The 18,224-nt window shown below is 40.2% G+C and overlaps 2 protein-coding genes across 6 annotated transcripts in view; one reads left to right on the top strand and one right to left on the bottom strand.

The window, feature by feature from the left end:
• The first annotated feature begins 4,998 nt into the window (after window positions 1-4,998).
• LOC131240744 (putative pentatricopeptide repeat-containing protein At1g10330) lies at window positions 4,999-6,980 on the top strand. Its single transcript, XM_058239183.1, has one exon. It carries the CDS (start codon window positions 5,063-5,065, stop codon window positions 6,485-6,487), a length of 1,425 nt encoding a protein of 474 aa, XP_058095166.1. The 5' UTR covers window positions 4,999-5,062; the 3' UTR covers window positions 6,488-6,980.
• Window positions 6,981-7,533: 553 nt separating this feature from the next.
• LOC131240743 (uncharacterized) overlaps window positions 7,534-18,224 on the bottom strand; it is a 60,266-nt gene continuing 49,575 nt past the window's right edge. For 4 of the 5 annotated variants that reach the window (XM_058239180.1, XM_058239181.1, XM_058239182.1 and 1 more), the window contains 6 exons: window positions 11,298-11,375; window positions 10,410-10,476; window positions 10,216-10,315; window positions 8,511-8,627; window positions 8,354-8,410; window positions 7,534-8,186 (listed from right to left, as the gene is read on the bottom strand). In XM_058239180.1, the coding sequence (XP_058095163.1) occupies window positions 7,998-8,186; window positions 8,354-8,410; window positions 8,511-8,627; window positions 10,216-10,315; window positions 10,410-10,476; window positions 11,298-11,375 (608 nt within the window). In that variant the 3' untranslated portion in view covers window positions 7,534-7,997. Of the gene's footprint in view, window positions 8,187-8,353; window positions 8,411-8,510; window positions 8,628-10,215; window positions 10,316-10,409; window positions 10,477-11,297; window positions 11,376-18,224 lie in introns of those variants that run through there. The other variant, XR_009168858.1, reaches the window with a different exon arrangement.

The raw sequence follows: 18,224 nt of genomic DNA, 5'->3' as shown, positions 1-18,224 counted from the left end.
TCCGCAAGAAACGGTGCGATTTCATTACAAAAGATGGGCTAGGAGCAGGGGATGATGATCTTGGACCGTCCAGTGAATGCAGCACACGTCCATTACCCGAAAACATAGGATTTCCGATGTTGGAAGGAAGATTTGCATGGCGATGACGATCGAATGAAGAGCCATACGGGATTAACAGCAGGGAAAACGGAAGCCAAAACAGATTAATCAGGCCAATCCAAACCGTCCAAACCCTTCACATGGGGCAACCGATCATCACCAAGGACTCTGAATGGGATAGATCATCCAATCAGATCCTTCTCTTGTGCAAAATCTCAGTCGCGTTTGTGCATTTCTTGCTGTCCCAAATAGAGTTTGCGCAAGAACCTGTGTAGCTTGGAGTCGGTTCTCCAAACCGACCTAGCCACTGCCCAAGCATCAAACCCACTCTCTTCCAGCCTTCCATACATCGTCTTTCACATCTATAAAAGAGAGGGAAGAAAGGGAGAGAAGCCATTCATTCTTTAGGACTAGTTTAGAATTTTCTTTATTTCTTTTTTGTTTTAATTTTGGGGAGTTCCAGCCGCATCATGGCTGGCTAAACCTCTTAGCTAGGGCTAGGAGGTGAAGCTTGTGCTGTGATGGGTGGTACTTTACAGATTTGATTCATGTTATGAACCGATGTTGATTCTAGTTTGATTAATAGAAATGCCTTTAGTTTTTAATGGTTTTTTGCGACTGAAATTACAATAGATCTGCGATGGCTTTGAGTATTTCCTTTGCATTATAGGGTTTGTGAATTTGGGAACCCTGTTGTTTACCATCGTCTCCTGGGCATAGTTGGATGACGGAATCCTTCCTAACATTCCTACATCCCTTAGATTACATGTGAATTGGTTTAATTCTGTTGTTTGCTTTGTCTCATGGGCATGGTTTTGTGATGGAATCAACTCTAATTCTCATACCTTTCATCTCTTTGAAAACTAGATCAAAAGAAGTTCAGATTGAGTTTAGTGATATATCTTAAAACTGGATGAAGATGAGACTCGAAGTCCAATTGAGTTCATGAATCAAGCGTAGATCTCCCTGATCTCTATAAGTGGATCCTCTGAATCCCTAGTTTCCCACCTTTAGATTTTTCAAGTTTTAGTTAATAATCCACCATTACTCTCTTAATTCTTTCTGATTTAGATTACATCTTCGCCTAGTTCTAGTTCGAGTTATTTTCAAAATACGTACAAGGTTCAGTCCCTATGGATTTGACCTCGGTCTTACCGAGATTATTACTACATCACAACCTTATACTTGGGTGTGAACAGTCTGCCGAGTCGGCGGTCAGTTTTTGGCAAATTTCAAATGAAAGTACAAGACTTATTAGTGAATTTTCACAAGTTTTGGGCCTGTTTCACTCACTTTGGACCTGTTTCACTCATTTATCAGTCAATTTCATGTGGTTGTCGGTAAATTTATACCAAGGTTGTCAGTAAAAAAAATATCAATATCAAGCAATCATCAGTCATTTTGACGAATTCCATGTCAAGTGGTCAACTCATAGGTCACATTCAACAAGTCCAAGACCAATTTCACTAAGTTATGGGTCAATTTTTAGAGTTATATGTTGCATTTTGGCCGAGAACGTCGTGAAATTGACTGTGAGTGGATTTGTCTAAGGACGGTAAATGACCGTTAAGTGAAGGGGATTGATTGTTAAATGCATGAAATTGATCATAAAGTGAAGGAAATTGTCCGTGATATGACTGGAATTGAACGTGACGTGAAAGGGATTGTCCATGAAATGCATGCAATTGACTGTGAAGTGAAGGGGAATCGTCGGAATTGACTGTGAAATGCATGGAATTGATCGTGAAGTGAAGGGGAATGGCCGACAATGACTATGAAATGATTAGAAATGACCGTGAAGTGAAGGGAATTGACCGTGAAATGCATGGAAATGACCGTAAAGTGAAGTGAATTGACCGTGAAATGCATGGAATTGACCGTGAAGGGGAATGGCCGGAAATGACCGTGAAATGATTGGAAATGACCATGAAGTGAAGGGAATTGACCGTGAAATGCATGGAAATGACCGTGAAGTGAAGCGAATTGATTGTGAAATGCATGGAAATGATCGTGAAGTGAAGCGAATTGACCGTGAAATGCATGGAATTGACCGTGAAGTGAAGGGGAATGACCGGCAATGACCGTGAAATCATTGGAAATGATCGTGAAGCGAAGGGAATTGACTGCGAAATGCATGGAAATGACCGTAAAATGCATGGAAATGACCGTGAAGTGAAGCGAATTGACCGTGAAATGCATGGAATTGACCATGAAGTGAAGGGAAATGGCCGAAAATGACCATGAAATGATTGGAAACGACCGTGAAGTGAAGGGAATTGACCATGAAATGACGGGGAATGGCCAGAATTAAGTCAGTTCACGGTCAATTTAACTCAGTTCACGGTGATTTTAGCTCAGTTCACGGTCATTTTAGCTCAGTTCACGATCATTTTAGCTCAGTTCACGGTCATTTTAGTTCAATTCACGGTCATTTTAGCTCAGTTCATGGTCCTCATCAATAACTCAGTGGGTCCTCGGTCTGTTAACTCAGTTGGTGCTCAGTCTCTTTCATGGTCTTCGTTTAGTTTCATATCTCATTTCATTCTTTATTTAAAAAACCCTCAATGTGGGCCATTTGAGTCTTGATTTTGCTCATTTATCAGGACATGCCATACCATTAAGTATTTTTAAAAAATGAAAATGGATTGGGGACCATGCGCATATATAATATAATATACAATGGGGTTCACAAAAAGAAAACTCAATATTTTTTAAAAATGAAAATGAATTGGGGACCGTGCGCATATATAATATAATATACAGTGGGGTCCACAAAAAGAAAGCTCAATATTTTTTTAAAAGTAAAAATGGATTGTGGACCATGCACATATATAGTATAATATACAGTGAGGTCCACAAAAAGAAAGCAGGGATTTAAATATACCTGCCATTCGAAGCTTTTTAGATGGATTGACCATTTTTCGTCCTATCTTGGGCTCAAAAAAGTCGAAAAGGACGTGTGTGGGGTGTGTATTCTCAACCAGATAAAGGGGAAAGAAGAAAGCAGTAAAAGGAGAGTTTTACTGCTAGGTGGACAGTCAAAGAGGGAGAGAAGTAATCAGAAAATGATAATCTACGGTTAGGATGAAGAATCAGAGAGAGGAAAGAGGAAAGAACCAGGTTTTTTTGGGTAGATACGCAGCTGGCAGCGTGAATAAGGTGTGTCGGAGATAGGAGGGGCATTTTTGACTATTGGAAAGGTGTCGGGACGTATGGGGCTTCTTCTGGTGAAGTAAAAAGAAGTGGGTTTATGTAGGTAAATGGGCCATAAATGGGTCGTACGGTGGTAATTTTCTCAAATTAAAACTGGGAGCGGATTGGCTGGTGTACCACGGAAGCCAATTGCGTCCTACACGGGTGGGCAGGGATCTGTGGGGCCCATCGTGATGTAAAGGATTTATCCACTCCGTCCATCCATATTTATAGATAATTTTAGATTATGAACGCTAAAATAAAGTGGAACCAAGACATTAAGTGGACCACAAAGTGGGGATCGAACGTCTACCGTTAAAAATTCTTGGGAGCTGCAGAAGTTTCGGATCAAGCTTATATTTGTATTTTAACTTCATCGAGGTATACATGACTTTATGAATAGGTATGAATAGGTTGGATGGTAAATAAAAATCATGCTAGCCCTTGAAAAGATTTCAAGGGTGGGTGCCATTATCACTGCAGCTTCCTTTGGTGTGGTCAACTGGAGCTATGGACTGCCTAAATTTTGACACTGTACCATAAAATGATATGATAAAAGAGATGAATGGCATGGATAAAACCATTACACCACGGTGGCCCCACAGATCCCTGCCCGCCCGGATTACCGGGGGTAGGACGCAATCCACTTCTGTGGACAGCACGCCAGCTATATAGCTGTTGTAGGTACGTGTCGTGCGCAGACGAGCACTGAACGCTCCTCGAGCTCCGAGTTATACGAACAGTTCAAAGGAGATCAAAGTTACATGGCCCACAGTGATGTATTTATTATATTTACACCCTTCATCTATTATTTTTAGATATCATTTTAGAGCATTATCCAAAAAATAAATCATATTCAAGGATCAGCTCGACCACACCACAAATAACAGCGGAGAAAATGATTTTCACTGTTAAAAAATTCTTAGGGCCCACCATATTGTTTATTTTCCATATCTAGTCTGTTCATAAGGTCACAAAGACCTGAAAGAATAGGAAAAGCAAATTTCATATTGATCCAAAACTTCTGTGACCCCATAAAAGGTTTCAATGGTAGACGTTCAATCTCTACTGCTTTTTGCAGTGTGGTCCACTTGATAGTTAGGTCTGTCTTATTTTTCATCTCAAGCCTTAAGAGGAGCTCGCTAAATTGACGAACGGCTTTGATATGACACATAACTCATGATTCGACCCATAGAACTTGCTAACATCAATAAATCAGCTATATAACTGCCGTAACGTACACCGGCCAATCCGCTTCCCTTAAAACCTGAGCAAGAGAGATTTCGTTTTTACGAACTTGGTAACATCAATAAAGCAGCTATATAGCTGCCGTGACGTACACCAGCCAATCCGCTTCCCTTAAAACTTGAGCGAGAGAGATTTTGTTTTTCCGAAATTCTCTTTTCTTCTCCAGAAAATCTAGCCGAAAGACACTTCCACATGTAGATCTTGAGAAAAACCAAAGGTAAGAAAGCTTTTTTCTATATATTTTTTATATTTATTTTAGTTTTTTTAATGTTTTTATAATAAAGAAAACAATAGCTATTTCTTATATTTCGTCGGCATTTGGAAGAGAAACGAGAAGTTTCGATATCGCCGGTTCAGCGACCGATAATATCGTATAATGAAAACACTAGACTGGACCCACCGAAGTTTTAGGCGATAAATCGTGGCAATTGGTTTTTGATATAAACACAAATGCATTATGCCCAAACGGGTCCTAATTTTGACTGATATTATCAAACGGAGAGAGAGTGAGAGAGAGAGACATATGCCATATTTTACTCCTCAGCTCTTTCTCCAAGTCATTCAAAACCAATGTAGAAGCGCTCACCATCTATTCCAAGTGCAGACCCTTTTACTCACATCAGGCCTCCTCCACCCACATTTTCCTATTTCAAATTCAAATCCAAACAGAAATTCCAATGCAAATGCTACTTCAAGAAGCACCTTCTTCTACAACACTCTCATTAGAGCTCATCTCCACCTCCAAAACCCCTACAACAGCCTCCTCCTCTTCACCCACATGCTCGCCCATCCCTCCCCACCCAATAGCCATACCTTCCCTTCTCTCATCCAAGCCGCTTCGTCGTTTCCGCCCACAGGAAAATCCATCCATGCCCAAGTCATCAGGCGTGGACTGTCGCTCGACCTGTTCGTTAACAGCTGCACCGTCAAATTCTACGCGCAGCTTGGGGAACTTCCAGACGCCCGCCAGACTTTCGACGAAATTGCCTGGCCGGACATTGTCTCCTGCAATTCCATGCTGGATGCCCTCTGCAAGAATGGAGATGCAGATTCCGCTCTCAATCTGTTCGGTCGGATGCCCGAGCGTGATGTTGTTTCATGGACTAGTATCATTAACGGGTTTGCAAGAAACCGGCAGTCCCGCGATGCAATTCAGTGGTTTGGGAGGATGATTACAATGCATGAAGTGAGACCCAATGAAGCAACATTGGTCAGCATCCTCTCCGCTTGTGCAAATTTAGATGGAGGAGCTTTGTATCAAGGGAGGCAGATCCATGCTTATGTTATCAAGAGCGAGGTTCCTGTAACGACTTTTTTGGGGACAGCATTGATTGACATGTATGGGAAGAGCAGTTGCTTGGGATATGCTTGGAAAGTGTTTAGGGAAATGACTGAGAGAGGGGTGTGTACATGGAATGCTATTATCTCATCGTTGGCTTCTAACAGTAGGGAGTTAGAAGCCTTGGACGAATTTGAGAAGATGAGATTGGAAGGAATGCAGCCGAATGGGGTCACATATGTCGGGTTGCTGACTGCATGCGCACGAGCTGGGCTGGTGGAGTTGGGGCTGGAATGGTTCAACTCAATGTCGCAGGACTATGGGATTGTTCCAACAATGGAGCATTATGGGTGTGTGGTTGATCTATTAGGTCGGGCAGGGCTTCTGGAAGATGCGGCCGAGTTTATTAGGAAGATGCCGATGGAGGCAGATGCTACAGTTTGGGGTGCTCTTCTGGGTGCCTGTAAGGTTCATGGGAATGTAGAATTGGGAGGCGCTGCGGGGCAGAGACTGATTGAATTGCAGCCAAGACATTCTGGGTGGTATGTTGTGTTGTCAAATATGTATGCAGGGGCAGGAAGATGGGGCGATGCTACTTTGTTCAGGGAACTGATGGCAAAGGAAGGTGTGAAGAAGAGTGCAGGGTATAGTAGACTGCTTGATTTATGAGGTGCTATCTGCATGTAACTTTTGAGTTGGGGAAAAGGGTAGGCCCTCAGGATATCCGAATTCACTATAAAAATGGCTAAGCTTAGGAGTCTACATGGGAGACATCGACTACAACCAATAGCTACTATTGAGGTTGATTTGCAATCATCAATTAGTTACGGACTGATGATAGGGAAACTCTTCAGTGGACACTGAGACCATCCAGCTCTATTGGAACCTAGAGCCCACAGGATCCATACCTTGAAAGATGCATTGGCGGGACAATCCTGACCATCAGACGAGAACTGATAAATAGGCACTAAATGATGAAGAATAGGTTATAATCCCAGCCTCATCCATGTGTGTTACATCAATGCATTTGGTATGGTTAGAGGGTTGCAACGAAGTGCTCCCAGTAGATGATCTTAAAAGAGGAAGATGATTCTTCCAAATGTCTATGTTATGTGTTTCCAAGATGTGGAATTTGGTCGATCATCTAGTCATTCATTGTTCCTATGCATTTGGCTCAGTTTTTCTCCATGTGGCCCAGTGATGTTTTTGGTAAATGGCAGAAAGAAGTGTGGTAGTTGTGCTTACTTGCGGAGATTTGGTTATTATGGCTTGAAAAGAATAATCGGTGCCTTAGGAATCAGGTGGGATAGGTTTCAGAAGTATTTAAGAGTGCTAAATCAAATGTTATTGAATGGGCGATTGTGTCCAAAGCAGTTGAAAAGTTCCCAGATAGTTGGCTTGAGTTATAATTTTGTTTTGGCTTTGCATATATTTGTAAATTTTGGCTTAAGCCATTTGTCAACAAAATTTTCCAATGTTCAAAAAAAAAGAAGAAGAAGCATTTGGCCCAAGGACTTCTGTTTCTGAAGACCAAATGGGGCATATTAAGTAGATAAGGTAGAAATAAACTAGCAAGTTTCCCACATAAAAGTGTCAGAAATAAATGGTTGTCGTAGTAGCCTTGTCCCAGCTATTTGTTGCTGGCTTCAGAGGAAAAAAATCGCATTTAGATAAAATGGCAGCTTGTTCAGTCTTAGGCATGAGTATAAGAAAGATTCAGTTTGAAAATTTTTCCCTTGTTTTGAAATCTGGTGAGTGGAGTGGATTCATGATGATACAATATTTACAAATCTGTAATCTATGAACAGGTGCATTGTCCAAGTACTTCGGTTTACATGATCTGCTATTTTCTTTGCAATATTAACCAAAAACTACTCAACAACAACATTTCTGATGTGGCGAATTATATATCCATCACTGAAAAGGACTCACTCCCTTGCAAAGTTGCAAATGCGAGTGCACTCTACCTCTAGCAATGGGCACCACTCTCCATCCCATGGAACTTTCACTGTCTCTGTGATGATCAACAAGCCATGCCCTCCATAATGCAAATTTCAGCTACTTGGGATCTTAAAATGCATCATCCATTGCCGGAGAGAAAATAAGTAAGAAAAGCCACAGGATTTATCACAATTTATCTTCTCTGCCGTCAGTAGTGGGAAGTAGCCAATAAAGAAACCTACTTTAGTCCCTGGAACCCAGAGTGTGGTGTATCTTGGACAAAAGCAGCGGCTACATCCTTTGTAAGTGCTGAAATCTGTTTGTCTACTAAGTTCACTGTGGAACGCAGGTACTTGTCATTGGCATGCAAACAAGACTTTGCAATCTCAATCAGTTTCTTGCAAATGAGCGACATTTCATCACTTGCCTGCAAAATACACAACATCAAGTGCAGGAAAAATATTTAAAAAAATAATAATAATCACCAGATCCTCTGCAGCTTTACTAATATATTATATGATTTAACATTAACTGTGACTGAATATCCAAATATCATTTTTATCACTCCAAAACTGCATGAGCCGAGAAACCTACTTCAAAAGATGAAATGATGCAATTGCAAGCTTCGAGTGCCATATTTCCACGGGCAGCCTAGATGTAAGCATTACCATTCCAAACTTCAGTCAGTCTATCCACGAGATATCCTCTGACAGAGAAAGGGGAAAAAATACCCACAAAAAAGGACACTTACAGTGGATGACTCCTGTTGAATACCATCAACCACATTCTGAAGGGCAAAGCTCGAAATGGACACAAGTTCTTGAGAATATGATGGCTCTCCGAAAAAAAGTTGGTCATTGCTCACAACCTGGATTAGAAGGGCAAGCAAAACGATTATGTGACAGAGAATTCCAAGGAACACACAAACTTCATTATGATAATAATTGCTTGAAATTTATAGGGCATCGTAAGGTCAGATAAATCCTTAGTAGATGAGTTTTTGGAGACAGGTATAATGAGGGGCATTTTCACACCGGGCTCGAGTGGGGTTGCCTGTGGGATGCAGGGGCACACTTGGGGTGGGCGGCCCGTGTGAGGCGGGTGGCTCATGTGAGGCGATACCCATGTGATTTGGGACCCACGAAGGGGGTTCGGCCGACGTCCTAACCCATGAGATGCGGGGCCTGGGCTATGAGATAAAGGGATTAATTCGCCATGCTCTAACAGTTCGAGCTTTTAGAGCAAGAGATTAATTGTCCTGCATCAAATTGGTATATCAAAGTAGTTCTCTTAAAAGAAGATTTGTAGCAGTTAACATTCTGATTTTGGGCTGTGGAAAAATCACAAATTACTGACATCATTATAGATTCAAAATGTTAGTAAGAGTTTTGAATGCCATGACAAGACACAGGATCTAGAATGATTGGTTATTTGGGATAACACAGGAGCACGTATACAGGAACATATATTCCCAATATCACAGTAGTAATATTGATCAGCAATTTATTAGTAATGTGCATTCTTATATGTCCATGTGCCTTATTCAGTCAACGGTTATATTCAATGTGGAATGGTGATGGGTTCCATAATAAGACTTCTCCTGGCAGGGATAGCAAACATTAACGCTAATATTACATAGTGGGAACTTTCTTAATAAAGTGTTCTTAATCTCCCTTCCACTTTGACTTCAAGAACTATGGCTGGGGAGAAGATCCAGATTTTCATGGTTATTTCCGCTAGCAACTTGGCTTGGAATGGAAATCTTCATCATGGACAGCCAGTAAAATGAAGATGGGTAAAGCCTAAATGGATGACCCACCACCCACTGCTTGGAAGTTCAATGTGAATGGAAGGTAATCTGTGTCATGCTGGTAAGGTGTTCTTAGGGACAATAAAGTACATGTCCAGATGTTGTTCTTTGGTTTCCTAGGCTCGAAGGATGATTTGCAGGTGAAAGTATTTGCTATTCAGCAAGGTCTTTGGCTTCCTAAATTTTACTTTTCTCCAGCCCTTGTATGAGGAAGGTGCTGCTAATGCTGACAAACAGCCATCTTCACTGATAAGAAATTGTGGACTCTGACAAAATCTTGACGCTTGGATCCTGTACTGTTGTAGCCTTCTCTCATATGGATGAAGAGGCTATAATGGCACTGCTGAACTTCTTGCAAGGTAAGGAGTCGCGAGAGGGCCATTCTTTGTCGCAACCTCGCCTCTCGGGGTGATTTTGCTTTTTTCTTTGGATAAAATTAAGTTTTCATAGAAAGAAAGGGAAACAAAGCCAGAGTTCACTCATAAAATTTTCAAGCAAGAAAAGCAAGCATCTGGAAGACAGCTGGTACATGTTTTATGGTCATTGATACAACATGAGAACATCCAACTACTAGTACATGTTTTATGGTCATTGATCCAATCAAATAATCTATCGACCATACATGTCACAACAGGAGAATTCATACCTCTCTATTGCATGCACAGTATGGAAGCTTATTCTGGGATAAAGTTGCTGATAAAGAAACAATTGCACAAAATGTCTTTATCCTCGATGCCGGAGTCATCCTATGCCAATGTGTCAGAATTCAGAAATATCAAATTGATAATGTAGCAAGAAACACACAGATGGCAATAACAAAACCTCCTGTGAAAGATTTACCATGACTGAGAATTAACTAAAGACAATATATTCCTTGGGATGTAAGCGATTCCTTCTTCAGGATTACCTTCAATCAGAAGAACTTTAGGTAAGAAAACGGTGCCCTGAGAAACTTGATGTAAATCTATTATGCAGGGAATTCATTCGAGAGCAACATCATGGTCTCCTTTTCTGGTATAATAGGTTTTGTATGTCTTCATAGATGAGTTAATTCTACAATCATGTCAGAAAAATGATGCATGTGGGTCAAGGTATTCCATAATGATAATGGTGGCTGTAACAGTCACTGCCATTACTGTTACGCTACAGGCCATAACGACCGTTATGGATTTTTTTTTTTCTTTGAAAAAACGTATTTCAGCCCTGTAATGGATCGTTACGAACTGTTACAGACCGCCACAAGTCAATTTTTCCATAGTGGCCATTATGATCTTGCAACGCATAACAGTTACCACAGGGTACCATTACGTAACAGCCGTTATAACTGTTTTGGATTACCTTGATGTGAGTTGCAGATTTAGTTCAATCTTCAAAGTAAAGACCACAATACCAGATCCATATCCATACACATAATGGACAACAGATGATTGAAGAAGTTGCCGGGATAAAGGAACGATAAAGTTTATATATATTTTTTTAAATTATTATTTTGAACAATCAATTATGTTCACTTTGATCCATATCATGAGATAAACCTGTGTCTTCCATTTTTAAAATATTTTATGAAATAATCAACTATGCTTAAAAGTAAACTTGTATAATATCTTATAAAAAATGAAGTGCATGAAGCCATTGCATTAGTGAATTATCAGGCAACATTATTCATATTAATGAAAAGCATATCAACTTTAGAGAAAATTAGGACAAGTTACAGAAGGATTGGATAACCTGGAACCATAACTAAGAAGCTGCATATTTTCCGTGTCAACGAGAGCACACCACCTGCATCAATCGTTGATCTAGAGCCTACATGAATACGATAAGACCACACACCAATCATATTAATCTCGAATGGCCAAAATGATAATAAAGCATGGGGATAGTTGATCATAAGTGAAGTTGAAACAAAACACTCTCTGAAAAGAAAGACAAAGGAAAATTGCAATGAATGCTGAGGTTTACTTCATATAAATAAAATGCACTTGCAAGTCCCTTTACCAGCATTGCTGGATCATAAGAATCCAGTTGTGTTTCCTCATATAATCCTTTCCAACAAAAGATTTACATCTAAATTATAGAAGTAAAAACAAAAAACAAAAGAAAACAATTTTGCTAAAAGAGTTGTTGAGGTGCAACTGACATGAACATCAGGAACTTAAATTCTTCCATGGACTAAACAGTAAGCAGAAGCCACCCAAGAAGAATACATTTTAATTACATAAAACAAACCTGGGGCAATCTAGGGAAAAGCTGTTGAAGCCACATGCCACATCGCAGCTTCAAAAGGTCCTTTATATAGGGAGGAGCTAGTGTACCTTGTATAACCTACTCGTGCAACTAAACTTCTTACAACATAGGACAACATTATGACAAACAACAACCAAACATAACATTGGAAATTTGGGTTTTTGCTCTTGAAATATCTGAAGTGTCTGGACTATAGAATATATATATTTTTTTTTCTTCCAGTTAGCTTATTAGTACACACCCACGGTTAGTACACCCACTAGAGGTAGAATGTGAATGCTTTCGGTTTCTTCCATGAGAAAGAAATAGCACCAAACAAAAATGTTCCTATTGTTCAACATACAACTCAAGTCATCTAAAATAGATCTTGCACACCGGAGTGTCAAACTGTCAACATTTAAGTCAGCATGTTAGAATTGTTTGTATTTTATGCACGTGATTCTGCGAGTAAACAAAATCCTGCAAGGTCACACGTGCATGTTTGTAAGTAAGAGCTGTATTTTGGGGCCTCTTATTGTGGATGTAGATTCTACAAGTGCAGCTTGGGCAGCCAAGAGGTGTACTACACCTTCAAGATTGTGCTTTATGTTGGTAACAGAAAGGCAAAGGTTTTGACTCTTTAAGTATACTTCCATGAAAGAAAACGAAAAAAAGATGCACGCATTTTGGCTGAGAAAGGGGTCTCATGATCTTCTCTTTGAAGTGGAACGCTTATATATTTTCTTAACGAACATATTATAAATTTTATCCCTTAAGAAATGTGATTCCTAACCAAACAACGAAAAAGGAAAATAAAAAATTGAAATACTTTTTGTTACAAAAAAATAAATCTATCCTACAGTTTGGAAAAAATATACTACTGTTCATGTTCAATAGATGCTTTGCTATGCATGCCTTGTAAGGCTACCTAGCAAATTAAAATACTGAACATATTACAAATAAATAATCCCAAATGGGTAGGCCAAGCCTGCCAAGTTAAATAGCAGACAAGCTACTAAGTACTACCTGATGCAGGAAAATTAACCACTTGCTCTAAAAGCTTGAATTGATAGAGCATGGTGAATCAATCCCTTTATCTCATAGCCCAGGCCCCACATCGCATAGGTTAGGACCTTGGCCGAACCCCCTTTGTGGGCCTCAAATCACATGGGTTCCGCCTCATACGAGCCACCCACCTCACACGGGTTGCCCACCCTGAGTGTGCCCCTGCGTCCCATAGGCAACCCCACTCAAGCCCGGTGTGAAAATGCCCCTGTATTAATCATCCCTGGTGAGGAGTCTCGAACACGAGACGTCCCGCTTGATACCACTTTGATGCAGGAAAATTAACCACTTGCTCTAAAAGCTCGAACTGATAGAGCATGGTGAATCAATCCCTTTATCTTATAGCCCAGGCCCCACGTCACATAGGTTAGGACCTTGGCCGAACCCCCCTCATGGGCCCCAAATCACATGGGTTCCGCCTCACATGAGCTAGCTGCCTCACACGGATGGGGCCCGCCTCACACGGGCAGCCCACCCCGAGTGTGCTCTTTCATCCCACGGGCAACCCCACTCGAGTTGGGTGTGAAAATGCCACCTACATTACAAACCCACTTATTTTAGATAGCTTACAAGAAAATATGGACAGAGCAATAGCTTAGGCACTTACATTCCTTAAGAGCAAATGTTTAGCAAGAGACTATCAATGGAAGCATTAAACTACAAAATTCAAGGCTAGTCTATGAAAACGCTCTCATGCTTAGGCATCCACCACAGAATTCATTCCCGAAAAATGTGGAAGAAAATAGGCAGCAGATATTTGCTATTCTTGTCTGGCTGTTTGCTGTCATGTTTGCCACTTTGCTAAGAATAGAGCGGATGGGTTAACCAAGGAAGGTGTGGAAAGGCCTAGTCTTTTGGTTTCAGTTGGAGGCATGTGGGCTGGCCTATGGCTTCAGTTATATTCGAGTTTATGCTTTTCCACACTGCTTTGTTTAGGTCACTGTGTTGTGCTTTGTGTTTTTCATTCATTATAAAAGTGTGGGAGAAAACAACAGGCCAGTCATACACAATGCTCGAGACTCCACAACCCAATCTGCCAACAAACCACTCACCCAACATAACGCATTAGAAGAATCACCTTTCATCACTGCAAAAATACATGGATGAGAGCTTTTACTCCAGTTTATCGTGGCTTCACTAGAATCACTAGAACCAATTAGACTAGAGAAGACCCTGAATGCAAATAAATTTCTTTCTTTACTGTTTTTGTTATTTTTTTCTTCTTTTTAAATAAATACCCCTTCATCATGATCATCGTCGTCGTCTACTAAAAAAAAACACGAAAAAAAGAAGAAAAAGAAAAAGAAAAGAAAATATCATCACCATCTAAGCCTTATCCCAACTAATTGGGGTTGCTACACAAATCATGCTCTACTGTTCCACTCTTTGGAATGCCATATTTTCAGGATTCATGATGAAGTTACGGCAAAAGTTTCAAACTGCCTGCCAACCTATTGCAGTCATCCTTTATTCGGGCTTGGGATCGGCAATGAGATCACAAAACTCCCAAGAGCACCATGTAAGAGTCTATTACATAGGTTGATGGAAATCAATGAATTAAATAAATATCCCTTAATTGATAATTTAAAAAAAAAAAAAAAAACAACAAGAAACTTCCCTTTATTGACTAGGAAGTGTGAGGGTATAGTCTATAGAGCCGCTCCATAATTGCACAAAAATTGATCATCGTCTCCATGAGGGTAGGTCAAAAGCATCAGATGATCCTGGTGACTATTTTTGGTTGGTAGGTAGATTTAATTTACTTGACAATTACTTGGCTATGTATAACTTATGCAGTCAGCATGGTCAGTCACTTCATGCATGCCCCTTGTGCTCATCGCCTAAAGGCAGTATATCGCATTCTTCGACATCTAAAAGCAACAGCAGGGAAAGGTCTTCTCTGATCATGGTCATCTGAATGTGTGTGGTTATAGTGATGAAGATTGGACAGTATCATATGATGATAAAACATCTACTACTGGTTTCTGTACTTCCACAGGGGCAATTTGGTATGCAGGAAAAGTAAGAAACAAAATGTTGTTGCTCAATCATCTGCAGAAGCTGAAAACCCGGTGATGGAGAATGTTGCTTGTGAACTTGTGTGGTTGAAGACTCTTCTTCTTGAGATGGGTTTTGAAGTTGGCCGACAAGCAAGCTGCAATTCACATTGCTACTAATCCAAGCTTTCATGAGAGGTCGAAGTTATTAAAGTGGATCGTCACATTGTTAGAGAGAAGGTGATGGAAAATTTGTTAACAATGACTGTTCATTTGAACAATCAATTAGCCGACATCTTCGAAAAGGTTTCAAGTCGTCATTGGATAAGAGAGTGTGTGCAAGCTGGATGTGTGATATCTATGCTCTAGCTTCACAAGGAGTGTTAGAAGTATGTGAGCATGTACAATGTAATCGTACTCCAGTGCACTAAATTTTGTATGGCTCCAATGCTCTTGTAGGACACCTTGTGCAATGTTTATCTTTTTCATTAATTATCCCTTATTAAGATTGTAAGTCTAATTACTCATATCTTGTAACCTCTCTACATATAACTAAAGGAAAAGAGAGATGATTGATCATCCTTTTGTATTCTCTCGCATTTTCTCCTACTCTTGGACTTTTGGACTGTGGAAAAAGAATAGAAAAGAAAAGAAAAAGTAATAACTATCTAATGATTATTTCCACTAGCACTATCGAAACATGGATTCCCATGGGCTCCATTTTTAGGACAATTGATGAGGACATCACGTACACCTTTGCATACGTATCAGACAAGGAGGTGGGCCACCCTGATTTCTCCGTGGCTAGGCGAGTACCCATGATCATGTTGAAGACCCCATGTGTATGTGCGGGCATCTGTAAGACCCCCCACTGGGAAGATGCACATGAGCTACTTTAGGGAGTGATTTGGACCGTCGGATTTAAGGGACGTGACAATCGGCCATTGGATCGCATGGATTACATGATCGGGGCATTGATCGTGGACCACTTTCATCATCATAATACATAGTTATGTTTTACGATTTAGTTTATGATTGATTTATACTTTGGACGCCTTACGAGTGATTTTATTTGATTTTTCATTAGATCAGGGTTATTTTGGTCAAAATTCACTAAATAGGGTTTAATCTGTAATTAAGGAAAAGTTCTTGAGGCTATATTAGTTTTTTTTTTTGGGGGTTGACCTCCTCATTGCTAGTTTTATGAAAAAGAAAGGGAGCTTCTTTGTTTTCTCCATAATCTTCATGTGATGTGAGGATGTCTTCCATGCAACTTGGAAGGAAGATTGATGCGAAGCTTATCTTCATCAACAGAAGTGTGAGACTTCCTTCTATCCCCACACCCATATACCTTTATTAGCAATTGTGGTATTTTTTCAAGTTTCTTCCTTCTTTCTTCTCCCTTTCTCCAAATCCATCAATAACCTTCCGATTCTCCTCCTTTTTACCTTCCTGGCAAACCGAACCCTAAAAACCCAAAACCCAACCTGCCTAGCTCACACGTGTGACCGTACGGCCACACGTGTGAACCCATAGGGTTGGCTGTACGGCCCCACCCATGTATCTTTGGCCTTCCACTACCTATACAACAAAACCCTATCTTCTCTAATCCAAACCCTAACCCTAAACCTAAAAACCCCAAATCTTCCTATTTTCCCGAGTTACCAAACCCTAGATATTCGCATTCTTCAATTAAACCCAAATCCCTACATTCCTCCAATCCAAAACCCTTTAATCCCTTTACACAATTTACCCCATTAACCCTAATTCCAAGTTTTCCCCAATTTCCCTAAACCCAAATATCATCCTACATAGTATTAGGCATTTCTTTTTTTAAATAGGCTTAACCCTATGCTATTTGGATGTTTCTATATCCATTAGATCCTAGTTCCCCCTATTTTAATGGTCTTGTAGGATGATGCTTGGCAACCTAGGCTTGAATTATGCATGATATCCTTTTAGAATCATGGTATTTGTAATGATGGTAGCAAGTTTTGTGATTTTTATTAATTAACTTAATTTTTCTGATTGATCTCTCACAATATTTGAGTTCATGCATCGGTTCTACATCAACAATGACCTTCACCCAAAAAAAAAAAAAAAAAAACTCTTTGCAGTTTCTCCAATCTTTCATCTACCTTGACTAGATTCTTGAAGAGAGATGTGCTAGGCTAGGAAATTAGAGAGAGTGGCCTTGGTACAAGCAATTGGGATCCCCCCCCCCCCCCCCCCAAAGATAACTTCTTTTTTGAAATGCTTGATTATATTTGGATACCAGGTCAACAAAGCTCTTGGGTCAGTCCCAGGGGGAAGACAAAGATGAATGCTTAAGCGAGGATTCTTTACATCTTAAATGAGAAGTGATCTCCCTCACCATCTCATATGAGACACCAACCCCTGCAATAAAACTTCTAGAAGAAGTTAATTTGGAGACCTGAACAAGCTTTGAGGCATCTCAAATTGGCTTTGATAAGATTGGACATCAAATGCTTCACAAGAGGATAGTATCATTAGTGCATTGTAAATGGGAGATGGGGTTCCCTGTCCTCCCCACAAGTAAGCCTTTATGAATATCAAATCTAGTGGCCGCCTGAAGTAACTTCCCAGGAACTTTCTCAAGATCAGAGGAAAGGCAAGAGTGGATTGAAAAAAACCTCCGGAACCGCTGAAGCAACCTTTCAGGTACCCATTAGTAAGGATTGAGAAGTGATCTGTTCCCAGTCACTATGCATGATTCAATCTATTTAATCCAATTGCCCAAATCCCAGTCTTCCCAATAGATATAGAAGGAAAGAACAATCAACCCTATTGCAGGCCTTTTCCATATCAAATTTGCACGTGATACTTTGGTCTTTATGTCTTCTTTTAGAATCACACACTCATTGCGATGTGGACTGCCTCTAAAAATTTGGCACTCTTTCACAAAAGCACCCTGGAAAGGGGTGAAAATTCGCATATGACTTTGTTCAACGTAGTAGAAAGAACTTTAGCTAGGAGTTTATATACAATCCCTACTAGGCTGATTAAGGGAAAATCTAACACTTCCACTGCTCCCTTTTTTTTTGGAACAAGGAAATGAAGGTAGCATTTCCACCTTTATGAATGCTACTTCTAGCATAACATTCGTTAAAACCAACACAAGATCTAACTTAACATTTCGTAGAAGAAGAAAGCCCCTAGTAAAGCCATCAGCCTAGTAGGAGTTTATAAACAATCCCTACTAGGCTGATTAAGGGAAAATCTAACACTTCCACTGCTCCCTTCTTTTTGGAACAAGGAAATGAAGGTAGCATTTCTACCTTTATGAATGCTACTTCTAGCATAACATTCATTAAAACCAACACAAGATCTCACTTAACATTTCGTA

Source organism: Magnolia sinica, chromosome 3 (assembly GCF_029962835.1).
Source record: "Magnolia sinica isolate HGM2019 chromosome 3, MsV1, whole genome shotgun sequence".
NCBI classification, from domain to species: Eukaryota; Viridiplantae; Streptophyta; class Magnoliopsida; order Magnoliales; family Magnoliaceae; genus Magnolia; species Magnolia sinica.
Note: the sequence above shows the minus strand (reverse complement) of the source record. Positions and strands in the feature narration are given on the sequence as shown.